This window comes from Pseudonaja textilis, chromosome 1, assembly GCF_049901715.1.
Source record: "Pseudonaja textilis isolate UNSWEBS1 chromosome 1, rPseTex1.2, whole genome shotgun sequence".
Lineage (NCBI taxonomy): Eukaryota > Metazoa > Chordata > Lepidosauria > Squamata > Elapidae > Pseudonaja > Pseudonaja textilis.
In genome coordinates this window covers 95,900,280-95,919,257 of record NC_141990.1, presented here as the reverse complement: position 1 = coordinate 95,919,257, position 18,978 = coordinate 95,900,280, and the positions used below count along the sequence as shown (strand labels likewise).

At 33.8% G+C, this 18,978-nt stretch overlaps 2 protein-coding genes across 7 annotated transcripts in view; one reads left to right on the top strand and one right to left on the bottom strand.

Moving 5' to 3' along the window:
- The window catches only part of CEP85L (centrosomal protein 85L), a 101,088-nt gene that overhangs the window by 37,048 nt on the left and 45,062 nt on the right, over window positions 1–18,978 (bottom strand). For all 6 annotated transcript variants that reach the window (XM_026705430.2, XM_087942093.1, XM_087942098.1 and 3 more), the window contains one exon: window positions 17,180–17,964. In XM_026705430.2, coding sequence (XP_026561215.1) covers window positions 17,180–17,964 — 785 coding nt within the window. The remainder of the gene's footprint in view (window positions 1–17,179; window positions 17,965–18,978) is intronic.
- Window positions 4,166–10,827, top strand: PLN (phospholamban). The gene is made up of 2 exons (XM_087942002.1): window positions 4,166–4,308; window positions 8,901–10,827. The coding sequence occupies exon 2, from the start codon at window positions 9,018–9,020 to the stop codon at window positions 9,174–9,176; it is 159 nt and encodes a 52-aa protein (XP_087798128.1). The 5' UTR covers window positions 4,166–4,308; window positions 8,901–9,017; the 3' UTR covers window positions 9,177–10,827.

Genomic DNA, 18,978 nt, shown 5'->3' with positions numbered 1-18,978 from the left:
TGGAAGAACCAATACCTTCCTACTAAACTGCATACCAAGGAAAAGTCATTATTTTCAGGTGTTCATTATAATTTGATAGGTTGAAAGGCAATCCTATTTGTAATACGTCTAATCATTGGATGAAGATATCAAATGGTAACCTAATAAATAAAAGATTGTGCCCATTCAAATATGGCAGTCACACACAATATTTCATATTCTTTCAAACTTGGTCAAGAGTACAGAAGAGAAAAAACATTTGAAGGAGAATTAATAGCATTTCCATGTTCTGTGTTAACATTCTAAATTTGGTCTTATTTGCTATTATTCAAACAAGCATTTGGTTGTGTTCCCAGTGAATACTTTCTTTTTCTAAAAAAATATGCTTTTTTAAAAAAGGAAAGCCATTTTTAACATATGGGTGTCATCAAGAGGGCAAATAAAAAAAAGGCATAGAATTAAAAAGCTTCTATCTAAAAGTCCAGTTGCAAGTAAAGCTTTAAAATTATCAATGATTTTGAAAAATGATTACACGCAGTAGTTCATGTTTAGGACAATTTTCAGTTTACATAGATTAGCTTGCATTTATTAATGTCAGAAACGTATTTCCTACTATATTGTATGTGACCATCATCGGAGCAAATCAAAACATACAAAACTGTATTATATTCCACTTGTCTTGACTACCAGCTGATAGATTTCTGTCATCTCAGAAATATTGCTAGTCCTCAATTTATGACCATTCATCTAATAATGGTTTAAAGTTATTACGGCCTCATAAAAAGTCTTTTCAGACCCATCTTCACTCTTATGACCATTGGGCCACCTTTGCAATCATGTGATTGCAATTTGGGTGAGGTGCTTGGCAGCTGGCTCATATTTACAACTGCTTGTCGCATCCTGCAGTCATGTTATTGTGTTTTGCGACCTTCCCAAGCTGGAATCTGACAAGCAGTGTCAATTGAGGAAGATGGATTCAGTTAACAACCACGAGATTTGCTTCACCAAAGTAAAAAATTGTCATAAAATCAGGTTCAGTCAACTGGTGACTTGCTTAATGACTGATCACATAGTGACCGAAGGTCCAGTCCCAATTTTAGCCATAAATTGAGCACTACCTATATTAGTAATCTTCTAAAATTAAGATGCCAATGATTAAATTTGCATGAAGAGTTGTAAGTCTTTTATAAACATAATTCAGTATAAACAGTGAAACTTGAAATATAATTTAACATTTTTTACTGTTCTGGGTCAGTTTCTAGATGTATAACCATGTACAAGAAACAACATTTTGAATCAATAAATAATGCCAGTGTCTACTGTCAAGATCATGACTTTTTAAAAATTGCAACCTTCTAAGCATACATTTGGAAATGTTTGAAAGTACCTGCACAGTATACTTCAACATATAGCGAGTACAAAATGCCAACTTGTGTATCAAATGCATAATGATGTTGCTTTTAAAATTCTATTAGAAAATACAGAAATTTTCCTCCCTAAATATGATAATCCAAACAATCCAGATAATCTAATCGAAAGCAAGCAAGCAAGCAAGCAAGCAAGCAAGAAAGAAAGAAAGAAAGAAAGAAAGGAAAGCTTTAGTAGTAGACTCTGGAGAAAGCCCAGATTATTTCCATTTAAGGTCATGTAAGCAGCAGCTGCATATTTTTGTCCCTTGAAGCAAATTAAAAAAAACAAAACACCAAGCATGCTGTATTTAAGTGTGCTAATATTCCAAATTATTCAGCATTTTTCTAATATTTCTCAGGAATTTTCTATACCTGGTTTAATTTCAGAGAGTATTTCTAAGTCTTTTCTCTTCCTCTACAAATATCTTGCACACTCAAGTACAAGCTTGCCTAAAATTTTCAAATATTAAATTTAAGGAAGAATGGGTCAAATTTACTTTATTTAAAAATTTCTGTTTGGAGAAAGTATAACACTATATATGATTACTTGATACAGGTCCTTAAGAAATTGGCTGACCAACTCATTTTACAAAAATTCCAAATCTGTGAGGAACAAAGCACCTTGTTTTACAAGGTCTACTGTAAACAGGAATAGAAATTTGGACAAGGACGGAATTAAAATGTCATATACAACCCAATAATTGATGAAATGAGATGGTCTAAATAGTATTTTAGACATATGAAATACGTCATGCATGTGTAGATTACATATTTGGGGTTCTAAGCAAAGGGACTCCAAGATCATAGAAGAATGATTTGTTTTATTGTTACAGGCAAGAACAGAGAAAGGAAACTCAGATCCTGGAAGAGGGTGATTGAAGGCTATGAGATTTAAATCCTAACATGGTAACACACCCTTCATAGTTCACAACTGCCTGTTTGCTTTTTCAACATGACACCTGAAAAATAAAATAAAATTGGTATTCTTGAGAGATCAGAAGAGATAAAAGGATAATTGGGATGTTAAATGTTTTGAAAAGAGAGATCTAAATCTACAGTATTGTTTCCTATTGGAATTAAAAGAATTCAAGGATTTCTGGTCAGAAGAAAATTAACCAACAATGGCATGCACAGTAAATTACATTAGTTTTAACTCAAGATTTCTAATGTTCTGATGCCAGTAAGAAGGTGAAATGTGCAGCATAATAGCATATATTCTTCTCCTCTCTGTAGCTGCGAGAGTCCAGAGAGAGTGGGTAGGCTCTTTTCCTCGCCTATTGGACAGAGTCTGCCGAATTGATTGTAGCTCTGCCCTGCGCTGTAGATCACGGCCCAGTTTTCAACTCAGTCCCAGCCAGGACAGACTTGACAGGAGCTCCACTTTTCAAAGAAGTGGAGGCCATTTTCATTTTTTTTTTAAAAAAAAAACGTGATTCACAGTTGAAAGCCACAGGCCAAAGTCCCTCAGGACAGCAACTCATTTGTAACAGAAGCCAACATACCCAATGCACCTACAGTCCAACCCCATAGCTGAGATGAGTTGGGAATGTAACTTCCAAAATTCTTAAGTAGTATCTAATTTAGGGAAGTATTTATTTAACCCCACACTATTTTTACTTACTTGAATAAAAATAAAATAAAATGTATGCATATAGAATACTAGCCATGCATATTTTAAATTAACAAATATATAGTAGATGAAACACAGGACAGGACATCTTTTCAAATAGCTTGCCTAACATTAGTGAAATATCAATGCCATGTATGTTAAACAAAAGAATACCTAATCTATCTTAAGAAGATTCTTTTTGAAAGGGCAAATACCATTCTCTTAAAAGCCTGTGTACTTTTAACAATGACAAGGAACCATAACTTACTTAAAAGACTGCCGCTTATATCACCCTGAAATGCTTATCTCAGCTAAGACAGGCCAAAAGCACCTGTCACCTAAAGCTATATATCCTATGTTGTTCCCAATGTTGCAAATTTACCTGACAATATGATCTCTTGAACTGCTTAAGTAAGAAGTATACATAGTAACAAGACTGCATGTTCATTCAATGTCCAAATTATCTGGATTATAAATCCAAATGCTAATTTAAGCACACAATACAGACTGCCATGTCCTTCCCTCACCAATGAACAACAAATGTCCTTTCAGTATACTTGAGGGTCTCCTGATTATAAAGCAGTATTGAAATATTTAAAATAATTTAAAAATGAACACTATAAACTCTTCAATACACTTTAAGAACAGTAGAAAGTTTCATTTCAAGTATCTGCGGTATACAGATCTGTTAATTGAAAAATGATCTGAATATTAGCTTGTGTTGAGCTATCACATTTGGGTTGCAAAAATCTGGATGATCACTAAAAGTTGGAGTTTGGGGTATATATTTGATGTTATCTAGAGGCCCTCCATATTTATGCAGTCTAAGTATGTTACTCCTAAGTATATGTAAACCGTACATCCAATTTCATGGGTTTTTTACACCTAGTAGTTTTATGTGTGTGTATACCTAAATGATACCTATTATCATTCAAGTTTAATAAAAGGAAATGAACAAGCACTATCTAAATATTATTAACAAAACTATCATTTGTTTTTTTTGGATTTCTGGAATTATGGATATGCAATCTCACTTCTATCTCTTACTTTTTCCCTGTGAAATCAAATACTAAACATCCTTGCCCTAAACAAGGCTAGTTCTGCAATCTCTCTGTTCTTGCAATCTGTTGTGTAACCAATCACTGGAGTTAAATTCCTGAATGATATCATGAGCCCAGCCTATGAAACTTTTGTTATTTTTTTCCTTCAGTGAACTTCAGTTGCTCCCATAAATCTGATGACAGAGAACAGAACGTCTTTTAGTTTCCCACAGCACATCTTCATATAATTCAGTAATCGTCAGTCATTAAGGTAAGGGACTCTTACTTTTATTATAATAGAACTGTTGATTTTCCAATTAACAATCCTGATTCCAGTAACAGTCTATACCTTTGTTGAACATTATAATTTGATTAGAATTCAAGTGTAAGATATCTTCTGTGTTTATTTTTGTTGCATAAAAGAAGTAAACATATCAAGCATTCTGTATGCATGTTAGAGCCAAAGAGAAGGAAAGAGGAGTGAGAGAAAGAAAATGAGAAAAGAAGTGGGGAAGAAAGAAAGAAGCCTAGTAGAGATATTAAATCTAATATTTCAGTTCTTTCTGCAAAAAATATAAAAAATAAATCTAGACTATAGCATTACAATGCAGTACTGCAGGCTACTTCTGCTGCCTGCCTGCAGTTGGCAATTCGGGTCTTAGCCTTCCATCCTTCCCAGGTTCAGTAAAGAATGAGGACCCAGATTGTTAGGGGCAATATGCTGACTCTGTAAACGTTTAGAAAAGGCTGCAAAGTACTGTGAAGCAGTATATAAGTCTAAATACTATTGCTATTTAGTATTCCTCTCCTCTCTAATTTAAGTTTTGTTAGACACAGGAACAGTTTCCCTTTAAAACAATCATTTCTAGTATCCATTTATCAGATCAACAAAGTGTATTTTGTGTGAGTTTATATTTACTGATGCCCAGCAAATGAACCATATATATTTAAGGAGATATTGGATCCAAAAAGCAAATCAGAGAAGTTCCAAAAGAATAACATAGGAAGGACTTTAATGTTTAGCAAAAGTCCCTTTTTGGACAAACTGGCTTTAATACTATTGTTTTTGGAATAGAATGAGGGATCTAATGTTCAAGAAATACATGGACAAAGAATTATTGGCAAGCAGATCACTAGTAGTCCTTTTCTGGATCCTAGTCAACAATTCTGATCCTACAATTCCTGACTAAACTACTTATACCTATTATAGATATCTTGAATTTAGACTCTAATCTTCTGCAGGACAGTTGTCAAATAGACTTCAAATAACTGATTATTTTATCATCTATTAAATCCCAAACTAACATCAAAAGACTAAATAATAACAGGAACAAAAATGGGAAAAAAAGAATAAAACCTCTTGAAAATAGCAAAACCAAAATGCATTTTAGTAGAAAATACTCTTAAAATATCCAGATTTAATATAAAAAGCTTGTTTGTTATCCATTTGGTATACTATTAACAGTGCAATTATAAGAATGTTTACTTGAATGCTTAAAATTCCACTATATTCTGTAAGGTTTACTCTTGTGTAAATAGGATAGAATGCAACATTAATGTTAGCAAAATTTAGAAGCTGATTTATGGAATAATATATTCTTAGAGAAAAGTTGCATTTTTACCAAATACAAATTCAGTTTCAGAAACCAAATAGGTTGGCAAATTTACAAATTTTGTACAATCAACATTTTTGGATCTTAGGATGTAACATGCCTAGTCCTCCTCTAAAAACAAATCAAACCTGGTGAGGATAATTCCATTACTTCTTTTGAGAAAACATCTACCAATGTGATTCTTGGACTACAAATGAGGCAGAGTGTCACATTAAGTTATCTACTTTTCAATAATCTTTAATTTCCTTTTAACATTCAACATTAATATTTCTTTTCACTTACTGCTTCTTTTCAACTTTCTTGACCCACCTACTATGTTTAGTCTTCATTCCCACAGTTTTTTGGGCATTTCCTATTATTTGTCTAGCAAATTATTCGTTATTTTGTTACTGTTAATTTCTACCTTTAATTAACAGTATAATGAAGTATTTTCTATACTATGTTTTATTTCAGATCCATCACTGACCACATAAGTTAGATTCCCAACTGATAAAAATGGAGATCATGAAGAAAACCCTGTTGCTTGTATGGAAATTAATAATTGACACCTGCCAAAATTTCAAGCAGCAGGAGATTCATGACCTCTAATGGAAAAAACAATCTCACTATTCAGTTGTTTGTAAAAGAGGTTTTGACTCTAAAACTACAAAAAAAGATAGTTTCTAAAACAGATAGACAGACGGATATAAATTTTAACAAAACATAACAAACAATACTGAAACCGTGACATAAAAAGACTATATTTAAATCAGGAAGAGTAAACACTGAGGAAATTAAAAGATCATAACTGGGATCCTGAAAACCAATAAAACATTTAGTAAGTTTTCAGAACCTTCCAGAAACATACCCAGCCAGCCTTTCGCTGCCCAATATATAAAACAAAGAAACTAATCCTATTCATTATCATTTTATTTTTTATTAATTGTTACTTACATGTATACTAGGCTTCAGCTTATAATTATAACATAGGATTTTTTTTAAAAAACCAGATCCTTCACAATATAATTATGGATGGATTAACATTACTAACTTTTCTTTCCACAAGTTAACTTATGTTGTATTGTATCACTGTAAACACTGCAAGTAGTCCAATATTGTTATGGGGCATTTTAAACCTATGTATATGGACTAACCTACTTTTGGGGAGTCTAACTGCCCCACACAACCAGTATGCGTTTTTAACTACTGTTGAATAAAATTCTTGCAAAAACTATGCAGTCCCATTGCTATGCCACATTGAAAATAACTGATTCTGAGGAGAATCAATCAGGATGGAAAACCTCAGTAAAAACTCTTGCTAACTAGCTGGTGAAAACAGGCATTTTAACAGGTTGGCCCTAAATCAACTTTTCAATAAGAAAAAACACTGTAAAATATAATTATCTTTGCCCATATTTCACAGGGGTAATGCATAAATATTATGTAGAATACAAAATGAGAGCATAAACATTTTACTTAACACAACTAAGTCTATAGCTTAAACACAATAAAATCATTTAAAAACATGATTCAATTTTTAAAAATTGAAAAGGTTTGTGTGCGTCCATAGTTATGACAATTGGAATTAAAACAGTACTGTACAACATAAACAAAATAGAAAGCTACTAAACAGAAGTAATATAACGTGTGAATGAATTTCGCTTTTGTTTATTTTTTATTAAAATAAAAAAAGTACTTGGTCATCTTTCAAAACAGCTTTTCTACACAGGGACAGCCTAATATACTGAATTATAATTTCAATTAATGGATTTAATGGATTCAAGTGTCCATAATACTTCAAATGAGATAGGGAAAAATTCAAATTAAATATTGGTAAAAATAAAACACTACTACAGCAGAATTACAAGAATTCAGTTTTGAGGCACAAGAAAAAAGAGTTCTATATACTAATGCCACAATTATAATACTAATTATAATACTAACACAAAATTATAATACTAATTTTAAATAATAACCTGTTCAGAACAAAAACTGAATCACAGTCCCAATTGCTCTAAAAATTTGCATAGAATTCCCATTTCCTTCAAAGTAGTTCTGATATTATCTCCAGGTATAAAATAAAGAACAACTCTAAAATACTTCCAAAGTCAAATACTTGTAAGCAAAGTGATAGCATTATATCAAGTAAATTTGCATACTGACGCAAAACAAAGAGTAGTATATAAGGATTAATCATGAATTCTTTTAGTTTTTCCTTTTCCATTTTTAAATATTGAAATAACAACAGCTGCTAACCTTGTCAGAAACAGAATTATATTATATAAACAAGTAAACTGCTAATCTTTCCAAACAGCATGGAAAATTCCATAAAATAAATGTCATTACAGTGTGAAATTCAACAGAGTGATAGCTATGATTTTACACATGTCAATAAAATAAATATTTCTACCATCTATTTATGAAGTATATCTGTCAAATGTTAACCTAACAAATGTGTTTAATCTGTAAGTATTTAATTCATGATAGCCTGCTTGGAGCAGGATAAACATTTTAGAATAAATGTCTCCATATTTGGCCAGAAGAGTGATGCCATTTTTACCGAGTCCCTCGAGAATACAATTTTGTTATGACAGTATCAACCCTTGAGAAATATAAGCCAAAAAAAGAAACTGGACATAGTGTCAGGCAAATATTTTTGATGGCTAATAGACTATTGACCTTAATCTCTCCAGAAGCAAACAGGGCCAAAAATAATGTAGGGAAAAACAGGGGTTGTGAAGCATATTTATTATGCAAACTGTTCCAGCAAAAATCATGGTTCAAACTGAATACAGCCCACCAACTATGTTTTTTGGATTGTCAGGTGCTTGCTTGACAGCTTTTTTGCTTTTGTGGGCATCAGACAAAGAAGGCTTAATCAGTCCTCTGAGTCATCACCATACATGGTTGGTGGACTGAACTCAGCTCGGTGAGTCACAAATCACAACCAATGTGTCAAACATGTACTGTCTCTCAAGATTGCTTTCCTAGGCAGGTTATTTTACACAACAGAACATCTTAGGAGTTTTAACCAGCAGGGCTAAAATTGTTCACAAATTCTGTGTAGTTATCCAATGTATACACACCTTGAAGGCACAGAAATATACTTACTGCAATATGCATTTAGAATACTGGTATACATGTTTTGTTTTTTATTAAGACTTTGTTTCACTATACAATGTGTTGCATTCTGTCACATTGAAATAATCTACACTTGCTGATTAAATCACTGTATGCTGTAATTCTAACTTCACTTTCCTACTTTCCCTAGCTCCACAAAGATTCTTAAAACTTCCCAAACTGAAGACATTAAGCACATTGTACTCTCCCTGAAAGTCTCTGCTTCTTAGAAATCCATTCTTTCTTAAATTTCTGCTTTCCTGTTGTCATGGAGAAGGTCCAGTACATAACTCGCTCTGCTCTGAGGAGAGCCTCAACTATTGAGGTGCATCCACAAACACGGCAAAGGCTTCAGGAGCTTTTTGTAAACTTCTGTCTTATCTTAATATGTCTGTTGCTAATATGCATCATTGTGATGCTTCTTTGAAGTCCAATATTTTTTATTGTTCTTCACTACCTTATGCAATGGGATATGCACCAGAAGGAGAAAAGAACCAAACAAGAAACATCCAGCACAAGGAAATCTATGCAAGAAAATCCAGCACTCAGTCTAAAAAATTTCTCACCACCTCCACTCTTACTCACTGTAACCATTAAAAGCACCTGTACTGAACAGTAATTTGAAAACTACTATCACATGGTGATGCATGAGCTAATTTGCCTGCTTTATTTTTAAAGGAAGACTTCTGTGGACGTTGATGATCAGTGTTATATGTAAAATGTCCAACTATAAAATTTTAAATAGCAACCTTGAAATTTTGGTTGCATATTATTCTTTGGTTCCAGATTATTTGTTTATTATTACTAATCAGCTGTAAGTGTTTACTTTTATGAATAAAGAATGGGCTGAATGCACTATTATTAAATGCACAATTAAATCATTATACATTCTAGAAGATATGTGTATCTTGAGTACTTGGATTGTTAACTGAAGAATTTATTAACTTCTTTCCCCGTACATATTCATAATATAAGCTTTGAAAAGACAATAAAGCATTGAATATTTATTGCCTTGTTCTACTGAAATGCAAGTATTTAGTCACCTACATATTGGTTTGCTTGTAAACTTCAACTAGGTGAAATGGTATATCATAGGGCAACAACTTTTAAATCAATGTACCTGAAATGGGATAACCTAAAAAATACAATCAAAATTTGGGAACTTCTACTCTTGTAGAACTGAAATTTTGCAAGATAATAATGATTATTTCCAATGCTCCTTGCAAGCCTTCTTCCTGACGATCAGGAAGCCAGGAGTTGCTTGGGCTCCCACTGCTTGTTTTTTATTATTATTATTAGTTAAGGAAATATTTCGAAAATGATCTCATGGATTGTCTAGTTTGATATATTTATAAATATTTAATATAGTCTCTCCTGTAACACTAGTGATATCTTCCAGGCGGCACTTTAAATTATACAATTGTTCTTCATTCATATAATTTAGCAAGAGGACTAGATGATGAATTCTTGCAAGTTTAATATTTTGATGATTTGTTCTACAAAGAATTTGTCACATCCACACACATACAAAATCTATACAATGGCTTCTTATTGGTTGCATTAGAAATTCAATCTGTTGTCAGATTGCATATAACAAATAGCATTTGTTTTTTAGCTAAAAAAGTGAATAATTAAATCTGATTTCAAAATTTTCCCCAAAGTCAACATTAAGTGGACTAGGGATGAAAATATTTTGGTTGTGTTGAAATCTCTTTTATAGACTAATCTTATCACTTGTATGAAGTTTATAGGCTGTTGCTTTAACTATATATGTATGTGTACATGATATCATTATACCTAAAGTGGTAAGAAACAAATGTTGAATTATTTATTACAATATTAGAATAATTCCACTCATTGAGAATGTACTCTTCATAACATAATTATGTTACATATGAATTTATTTTCCCTACTGAGAAACAACCAGCTCTAAACTTTCCTAAAATAAAATGAAAGCTGTTTAACAAGGTATTAGATTTTATTTTAATTTTCACTGCTTAATATATTAGTTCAATCATTTTTGTGCAACACTAAGGAGTATCCGACCATAAATAAAGCATGCCAATATTAAATCCAAAGAACATTGTTTTCAGATCATTATTGCGTATTTCAGGACCTTCTCTCACCTCTCCACTGGATTCTGCAATGTTGAACAAAGCTCCGTTTAACATAAAATAACAAATAACTACATAAAGAACAGTATCAACTGTTAGATATCAATACAGGTTTCAAGTGGTTTCCAGAAGTTGGGAAGTATCAACATAGGAAATCTGCTGGAGGCAGCATTTCCAAGGGAGGTAAGGAAATGTGAGATGGATCAACAGTGTTGTGGCATTGCTCGCATGCCCCCAAACGGCAGAGTTTATGTACAATTTCACTCTAATCATTCTAATAAAAACTGCACATGCCCATATGTTTACCTGAATTCTAAGATAAAAACAGATCATTAATTGTAGAAAACAGATTATTAATGTAGAAAACAAATTCATTATATTCCCAATTTCCAACTGTTTCAGTTTTAAGACTTAATTTCAAACTTTTGCTCCCTTCTCCATTTACCCAGTTATATTTTGTTCTTTTGATCTAGAAATTTTTTTGAAAATGAGTAGCCAGATAATTAACTAGTAACCCCTCCTTACTTTTCAATGAATAATTTTTATTAAAAGAATTTTTTATGAAAATTTTAAAAAACTACAGAAGAAAAAACAGATGTTATAAAAGTTAAAAACTGAATAACAAAAGGATATCTAAAGAAATACCTAGATAGTACTAATACCAGTCCCTTAATAGCCTCCAGATCAGAGAAGACAGGTGTTTATAAACAACGTTAACATTTTGAACAAGAGTAGATAATTAACATTGCTGCTTATCATGAAGCAGCAAATCAATATTGAATACAATTTATTAAACTGTGACATATATTGCATGGGATAAGGTTTTATACTACTTGGTGTGAAAAACTAATGCCAATATATAACATGGTAAATTATTGCTTGTTAGATCACTGCCTATATTTTCTTTCAAGATGAGTTTGGGGAGGAGGCATTGGTATGTACTCACATTAGCTGTGGCTCACTATCTTTTTTTTCAGGTATTGGACAAAAAAAGCTCGTATGAGTCAAGAAATGCTCACACAAGAGTACTGCAACCCACACATATGTCAACTTTAACTCACTGTGACTGACGTGAACCTGCTTATAACAGCAATCAAGATTTCTAGTGCAAGCAAAATAAGTGCAAAGTTTGCCACAATGGATTTTGCTGCAAATAGAGGTCTCAACCTGTTACTCAATTTTCTACTTATTTTTTTGGTCCTGGTTCTTATATTCATTCTTGTAAAGCTCATGTGAGGGGCCTTTTTTAAAGTCTTCATTTATGCCATCATGGTAACTTGAACCTTCAAACTGTATGAATATAAAGAACAAAATGAACAAGACAAAAAATGCCTAGACTTAACATCCTGCAGATCAGGGAAGCTTTTGCTGAAATAAAAAAATATATTATTTTTACAATGGAACAGATCAGATCAACAGCACAATCTGAAACCTAAAGTAGAAAAAAGGAAAAACAAACATGGAATTCTCTACAGGAAGAAAATAATGGATGTGAACATGGAATCACCTGTGATGTTTATATTGGAGATAAGGGCAAATAGCCATTTAGAGGAAGTATAAAAACTACATGAAGACAAATACTTATTCAGAGTAAATTTCCACATATTTGATGATGATACCTATACATGGGAATAAAAATGAGCATAATGTAACTTTGTTATGAACAACCGTGCATAAGATTAATTGCTTATTATTGTTAATATTACAACAGGGCATATAAATTCTATTAATTATAAAGTGCTATAATACAGTATTATTGTAATAACATTTTTAGCAAACTATAGAATACTATTTCCACTAAAAGCATATTAACCTTCCCATAATTTATATAAGTTACTTCTAAGCCTGCTTGTCTCTATTGTGAGGTTTTATTTGGGGGCATCGGCTCTCAAATTCACTACTGTTAGAAAATTTCAGACTAAGTCCTATTCAATTACTCACTCCTATACCTTTCATGCCAGATTAGAGGATTCTAAAAGACAATTAGAATATATGACTTTAAGGTTTTTTAACGTATTGATTTTGTTGGGATGAGATTACAAATTGTAACTTCAAGCAGACTTCAGAAACTAAGATTGCACTATTTCTTTGTAAGCAAAATATTTCCATTTGCCACTTTTTCTCTTCTTATCTTTATTTCACACAGAAATGAAACACCCGGTGAAATTATACTCTAGATGTGATTGCAATTTTCGATGTCCTCTGCCAGCTTTCCACAATCAAAATCAATGGGAAACCCACAGGAACTTGGAAGTCACAGTTACCTGGGGTCCTCGCTTAACAACCCATGCAGTCCTCACTTAATGGCAGCATCTGAGACTGCTGGAACTGTCATCACTAAGTGACATGGTCATGTGACTTCACACTTTACAACCACATTGCTTAGGGATGTCAATTCTGATCCCAATTGTTGTCATAACCCAAGGATTATCTATATCAGTGCAGGTATGTGCTTGTGTGCCCATCTTAGGACAAGTCACTTTCAAAAACTTGAGAATTCTGGCAATATAATAAGTGTTGCAAGACAAACTAAGTTTGATAACGTATCTTCAAAAAACAGCTACAAAATTTTTAAAACTTTTCAAAAATAAAATAATTATAATAAAAATTCCTAGTAATCTAGAAATATGGCAGAATATCTGAGTATAAACTTCTGTGAACATCTTTATACACATTTGAGTAATTTATTTATACTTTAGTTATTTTAAAATTTCAGATTTATTTTAGCAGATTATACCTCTCCTTTCTCAACATTACATAGGCCACTAGCCTTGGATTCTGGAGTCTGGAATGCTGCCATTGAAAACACAAATATCTTGTTCTATTGGGGGAAGGGGCACTTATTTAAATATGACCTGGAATACAGTAAAATTTGACATTTTGAGGAATTTCAAGAACAACCAGCTCAGGTCTTCCCAAAGTGCTGCATCTTATTGAGATTTATAGAAAGGCTAATTAGTAAAAAAATCTACACACATACGGATAATCTTCAACTTAAAACCATTTGTTTAGTGACTATTTGAAGTTACAGTGGCACTGAAAAAAGTGACTTATGAAAAGGTCTTACACTTACAACCATTGCAAGGTCATATGATCAAAATCTGGGTGCTTGGCAACTAACATGCATTTATGACAGTTGAATTGTCCTAGGATCATGTGATTACCATTTGCAATGTTCCCAGCCAGCTTCTGACAAGCAAAGTCAAAAGGGGAAGCCAGATTTGCATAATGACCACATGATTCATTTAACAACTGCAGTGAATTCACTTAACAACCACAGCAAAAAGGTCATAAAATGGGGTGTGACTCATTTAACAACTACCTTGCTTAGCAATGGAAATGTTGAGTTCAACTGTAGTCGTAAGTCAAAGTCTACCTGCATGAAAATGCCAGCACAAATACTTCAACGAATGCAGTGGGTTACTGATACATTATCATGTCATTTATTTTAATGTATCAGCAGTGTCACTTCTGCTGAATAAGAAGATGATAACGTGTTCCATCTCTACAAAAAAATGTGTGACAATATTAATTTCCTCACTAACTCAGCAGCAGCAATATGATAAAGATGAAAAAAGTCCAAAGGGGAGGAAAACTCAAATTATATGACTTGATTACATTATGACTTCCTCTACTTCTCAGTATGAAATTATTTTCACAACACACTATAAAACATGGGCATCTAAACGAATCTTCACCATTATAGGATTTGTAAAGTTATTAAAGAAAAAAATCTTATTAAAGCATTCTAAATGACAGAAAACCAAACTTTTCCTCTTTTATTCTTTTAAATATATATTATTAACAGCTAGCAAAGGATCCAGATCATAGTAGAATTATGACACCAAGGTAAAATACATGTGTGTATCTGTAATTATTGTTACGATTATTATTTTCATGTCATTTATTATTGTTCTGTGTCACACTGGGAATATAAAATGAAACTTACACATAATTTATTGTTCCTAATTATGACATACCTGACAAATCTGTGATGTTGTCAACTATTATAGTTATAAGGCTAAGGTGCAACAAAAGACTTTATTTTTAATCTTACTTCTACTCTAAAATCACTAAAATACTTTACCTAAAACACTACTTCTTCCCTAGAGTCTTAGCCCTCTACCATATGGAGAAAGAAAATAGCCTACCTCAGGGGTGTCAAATTCAAGGCCTAGGGGCCAGATCTGGCCCGCGGGCTGCCCTGGAAACAACGGACAGGCTCACAGTGTCTCTGTCAGCAAAAACGGAGCTCAGGAGGGCTGCGTATGGCCTTCCTGACCTCCATTTTTGCTGGCAGAGGGTTGCAGGGGGCTGTCACTGCCAAAAACGGAGCTCGTGACGGCCACAGCGGCACTGCCAAGCTCCGTTTTCACTGGCAGAGGGTAGCAGGCCGCTGCAGCTGAAAATGGAGTTTGGGAGCCCGTTTTCCCTGGCAGAGTGCTTGAGCCATCACAGGCGCCCCCAAGTGACGTTGAGCCTGGCCATGCCCACCCCAACCCCCTCAAGGTCAAACAACCCTGAAACGGCTCTTGATGAAATCAAGTTTGACACCCTGGCCTACGTTATAGGGTCTACTAATTATTAAATACTGTGCTCTATGTCAAATGAATAAATCTAAGTTTATAAATGCTGGCTACCTAATATTTTTTAGATCATGTACATGCTACATAAATTTAAGTACTTCTTTCTTACTGGTAGGGAAGAAACACTGTCAAAGCTCCATACTGGTGTCTCTTCTTTCTCTCCTTTATAGCTTCTGCTACAATATAGAAAGAGCAGCTTCTAATTTCTCCTTGAAGGGACCACAGAAGTTCAATGCACAATTTATGCTAACCTGATGTTAATATTTATTGCCTCAGTAAATCCTATTATCACCCTGAAGAGTTTTGGCCAACTGGAATGAAGTGAGTCAAGGAATTAAGTTTAAGAAGCAGTCTATTACCTAGATATTTTGTTTATCAATTTATCTGAACTGCAAAGGAACACTGATTCTTTTTGAATTACCCAGAGTTCTGCATCAAATTATGTGTATGTCATCTTATCCACCAGCATCTTGATATATTAAGAGTAATATGGAACCACGAGGTGACTGAAGTGTACTTGCTGAATCAGTGATGTCTAGCCGCAAAATGTCGGTGTTTGCAATTCACAAGCTAAGCTAAATATATAGGTAAATGGGAGAAGATGGATGTGTTTCTCTGTAACCGGTCACCTGAAATATTCATACAATGCAAAAACAGTGAAACCCCTCAGCGCCTTTTTAGAATTGAGAAACATTTACACTGCAGCAATGAACAAAAAAAGAAACACTTATGTTTGTTTAAATAAATAATATTGGTATGCTAGTTTGGTGTACTGGTTAAGGTACCAGGTTAGAAAGCAGGAAATAATTGAAATAAAATTCTTCATCATCATCATCACCATCACCACCATCATCATAGAGTTCTAGTCCTACTTGGGCAAAAAGCCAGCTGAACGTCCTTGGGCCAGTCATTTCCTCTAAGCTGTAAGAAGCAGGCAATGGCAAATCACTTCTGAATAACTTTGCCTATAAAACTACAAGGACTAGACCAGTTGCTAGAAATCAATGCTGACTTGAAGGTATCACGAGAAAAAAAAAAAAGCTTCAAATATGTTTCCTGATCTTGCACATGCCCCTCTGATATTTCTAGAAGCAGCCCATTGTTTTCCAAGTATCTGTGTAAGCCTGAAAAAAATATGCTGCTGTCCTAAGGAGGGCTTACAATATTTCGGCATTTTCCCTCTTTGTATGGCCATATGTGGATATCAGATAAGAAGTGGTCTGTAATGGCAATATCTGCTTTGCTATGTGGGTTCTAAAGTAAAAGCAGTCCAGTTGCTGAAGTTTCTGCAACTTTATTCCATTTCTTTTCAAATAAATCTTGTTAAAGGAAATGCTAGGGGAATGCTACTTTGGGTTGAAGTGGACTGCCAAGAGCTCAGTATGATTATATTTGTGTGACATCTGATACAAATATGTAAGCTGCAGCAAAATTTACGTGATAATAGTGTCATGCCTGTGTTATCTATCACTGCTTTTCTGTGGATGCCTGCCCAAGGTACATATTCATATTTAATCTGTCTTCCAATATTTGCATGTGGAGAAAGAAAGAAAAAACTGAGATGAGTTAGCATCATTTTATAACAACTGCTATCTCAACTGATTTCAATGAAAACCTTTAAAATAAAACAAAACAGCAGATATAAGCTTATTCATTGAACAAAACGATATCTGATATTATTTTTCTCATAAACCACTTGGTGGCAGCAAACACTGAAATTTGATTCTTACCTGCAGAGAGTGTTCATTTCCTGTTCTAAGTTCTTCAAGTTGCTGTAACTGCCACGGAGATAAGCTGTATGACTCCTCATCAGAAGGCCTGGATTCTGGAGGATTTGTACGAAATTGTTCTGTAAGCCACCTCTGAGTCCTTTCAGAAGACTGAATGGAAACCTGGGATGGGACTGCAGCCTGTGGTTCCAAAGTTATATATTCTTGATGAAAAGCTTCAGAGTTTAATGGAGCAGGCTTGCTTTCAGGTAAGGCACTATAGGTCATATCTAAGGCATGTCTCCTGTTTGTGACATCAGGAACCCCCCAATCTTCTTTGCTGCAACTTTCAAATTTGTATTTGCAGTTCAAAGTAGAATTCTTTTTCTTCCCATTTTCTCTGTCCTCAGACTTCAATAGTTCCATACTATTGTACAAGCAATTTGACCTTAATTGTGGTGAAACAGTCTTGTCTCTCCCATTTGTATCCAAGTTGCTCCTGCATTCTGCTGAATAAACATCCCCATCCTGGTTACAACTAAGAGGTGTGCTGAGTTTAGACAACGATGACCACTTCCTTACAGGCCTCAAATCTTTCATATCAAGAGAGCTGTCCAACATGCCCTGATGCCTGCTTTGAGCAGACCTCAAAAGGCTTGTGCTCCACTTTGCAGAACTGGACTTCAGAGGATCCCTATGTTTTGAAAGCGAAGTGTTGATATGAGATGGCATTACATGGGCAGTAGGAATTGAGATCAACGAGCGGCTGGGCTTAAACGAGGAAGTACCACTTGATGTGGAATGATCTGGGAAGAAAGATGTTCACCATGTGAGTTCTTGTGAAATAGCCAGTCTTAATGGGAATAACACAAAGAAATAGGTTTAAATTACTTAAAATATACATTTAATATACCCATGAACATCGACAGATGTAGCGGTAAGAGATGTTGCATTGTATCATGGCACAAATGACTCAAATGATCTATTAATGTTCTTTTGCGTCATACTACAAAATTATGCAGGTATTTTATTCAAGTCATTTGCATCATGGGATATAACTCTGACATCACTATGACTTTCAACTGTATGTTTTAAAAAATTCTGCCAAGATACATATGGACATTTGGCAACAACTGCTATGAATTCTACCTTATCACTAGAAAGCAACCTTGCTGAAATACACTGTTGTATATGAACTTTGAATGGTCTCCTCCTGCAGAGAGTTATACAGTATTAATCAAATGTTTACCAAGAAAGCTTATTTTTCTTCTAACAAGCCAGTCTCAGACTAGGATTTTGTAATTAACTTGACTTGCTAAGGAAATAACCGTGTAGAGAGGGGGGAAGGGAGGGAGGGGAAGAGGGAGAGAGAATGGTAAGTTTTTAACAATAATACCTGGGTGCAGTTCTCTAATTCTCTTTGCAAAAAGAGCTGAACTGAAGCAAATAGATTCTGTCTATTGTTCATTTTGTATGAACATGGGCTATGAAAACTGCTAATGTTTGTATTTTATTGAATTCATCCTTTTACTTCTTCTTATTCAATTTCTGGAGAATGGTTTCGGGTTTTTTTTTATTTAAAAGTATAAGCCTTACTGCATACAATCTACACAATTGTAAGGTATATTCATACTTAATTCCTTTTAAGATAGATATCAATTTATTTTAGCAGGTCTTACAGTTGACATATAAATACAAGATTAAGGCCTAATAGAATTTGTAGCAGAGATGTGGAAAAGAAAAACAATTTTATACCCAAACTACAGAGATCAATAACATGCCAGGAAACAGAAATTATACCAATTGTTTTGTTGGTTGGT

Coding starts and splice junctions, on each gene's coding strand:
- PLN (XM_087942002.1), top strand. CDS start 9,018: ATGGAGAAGGTCCAGTACATAACTCGCTCTGCTCTGAGGAGAGCCTCA.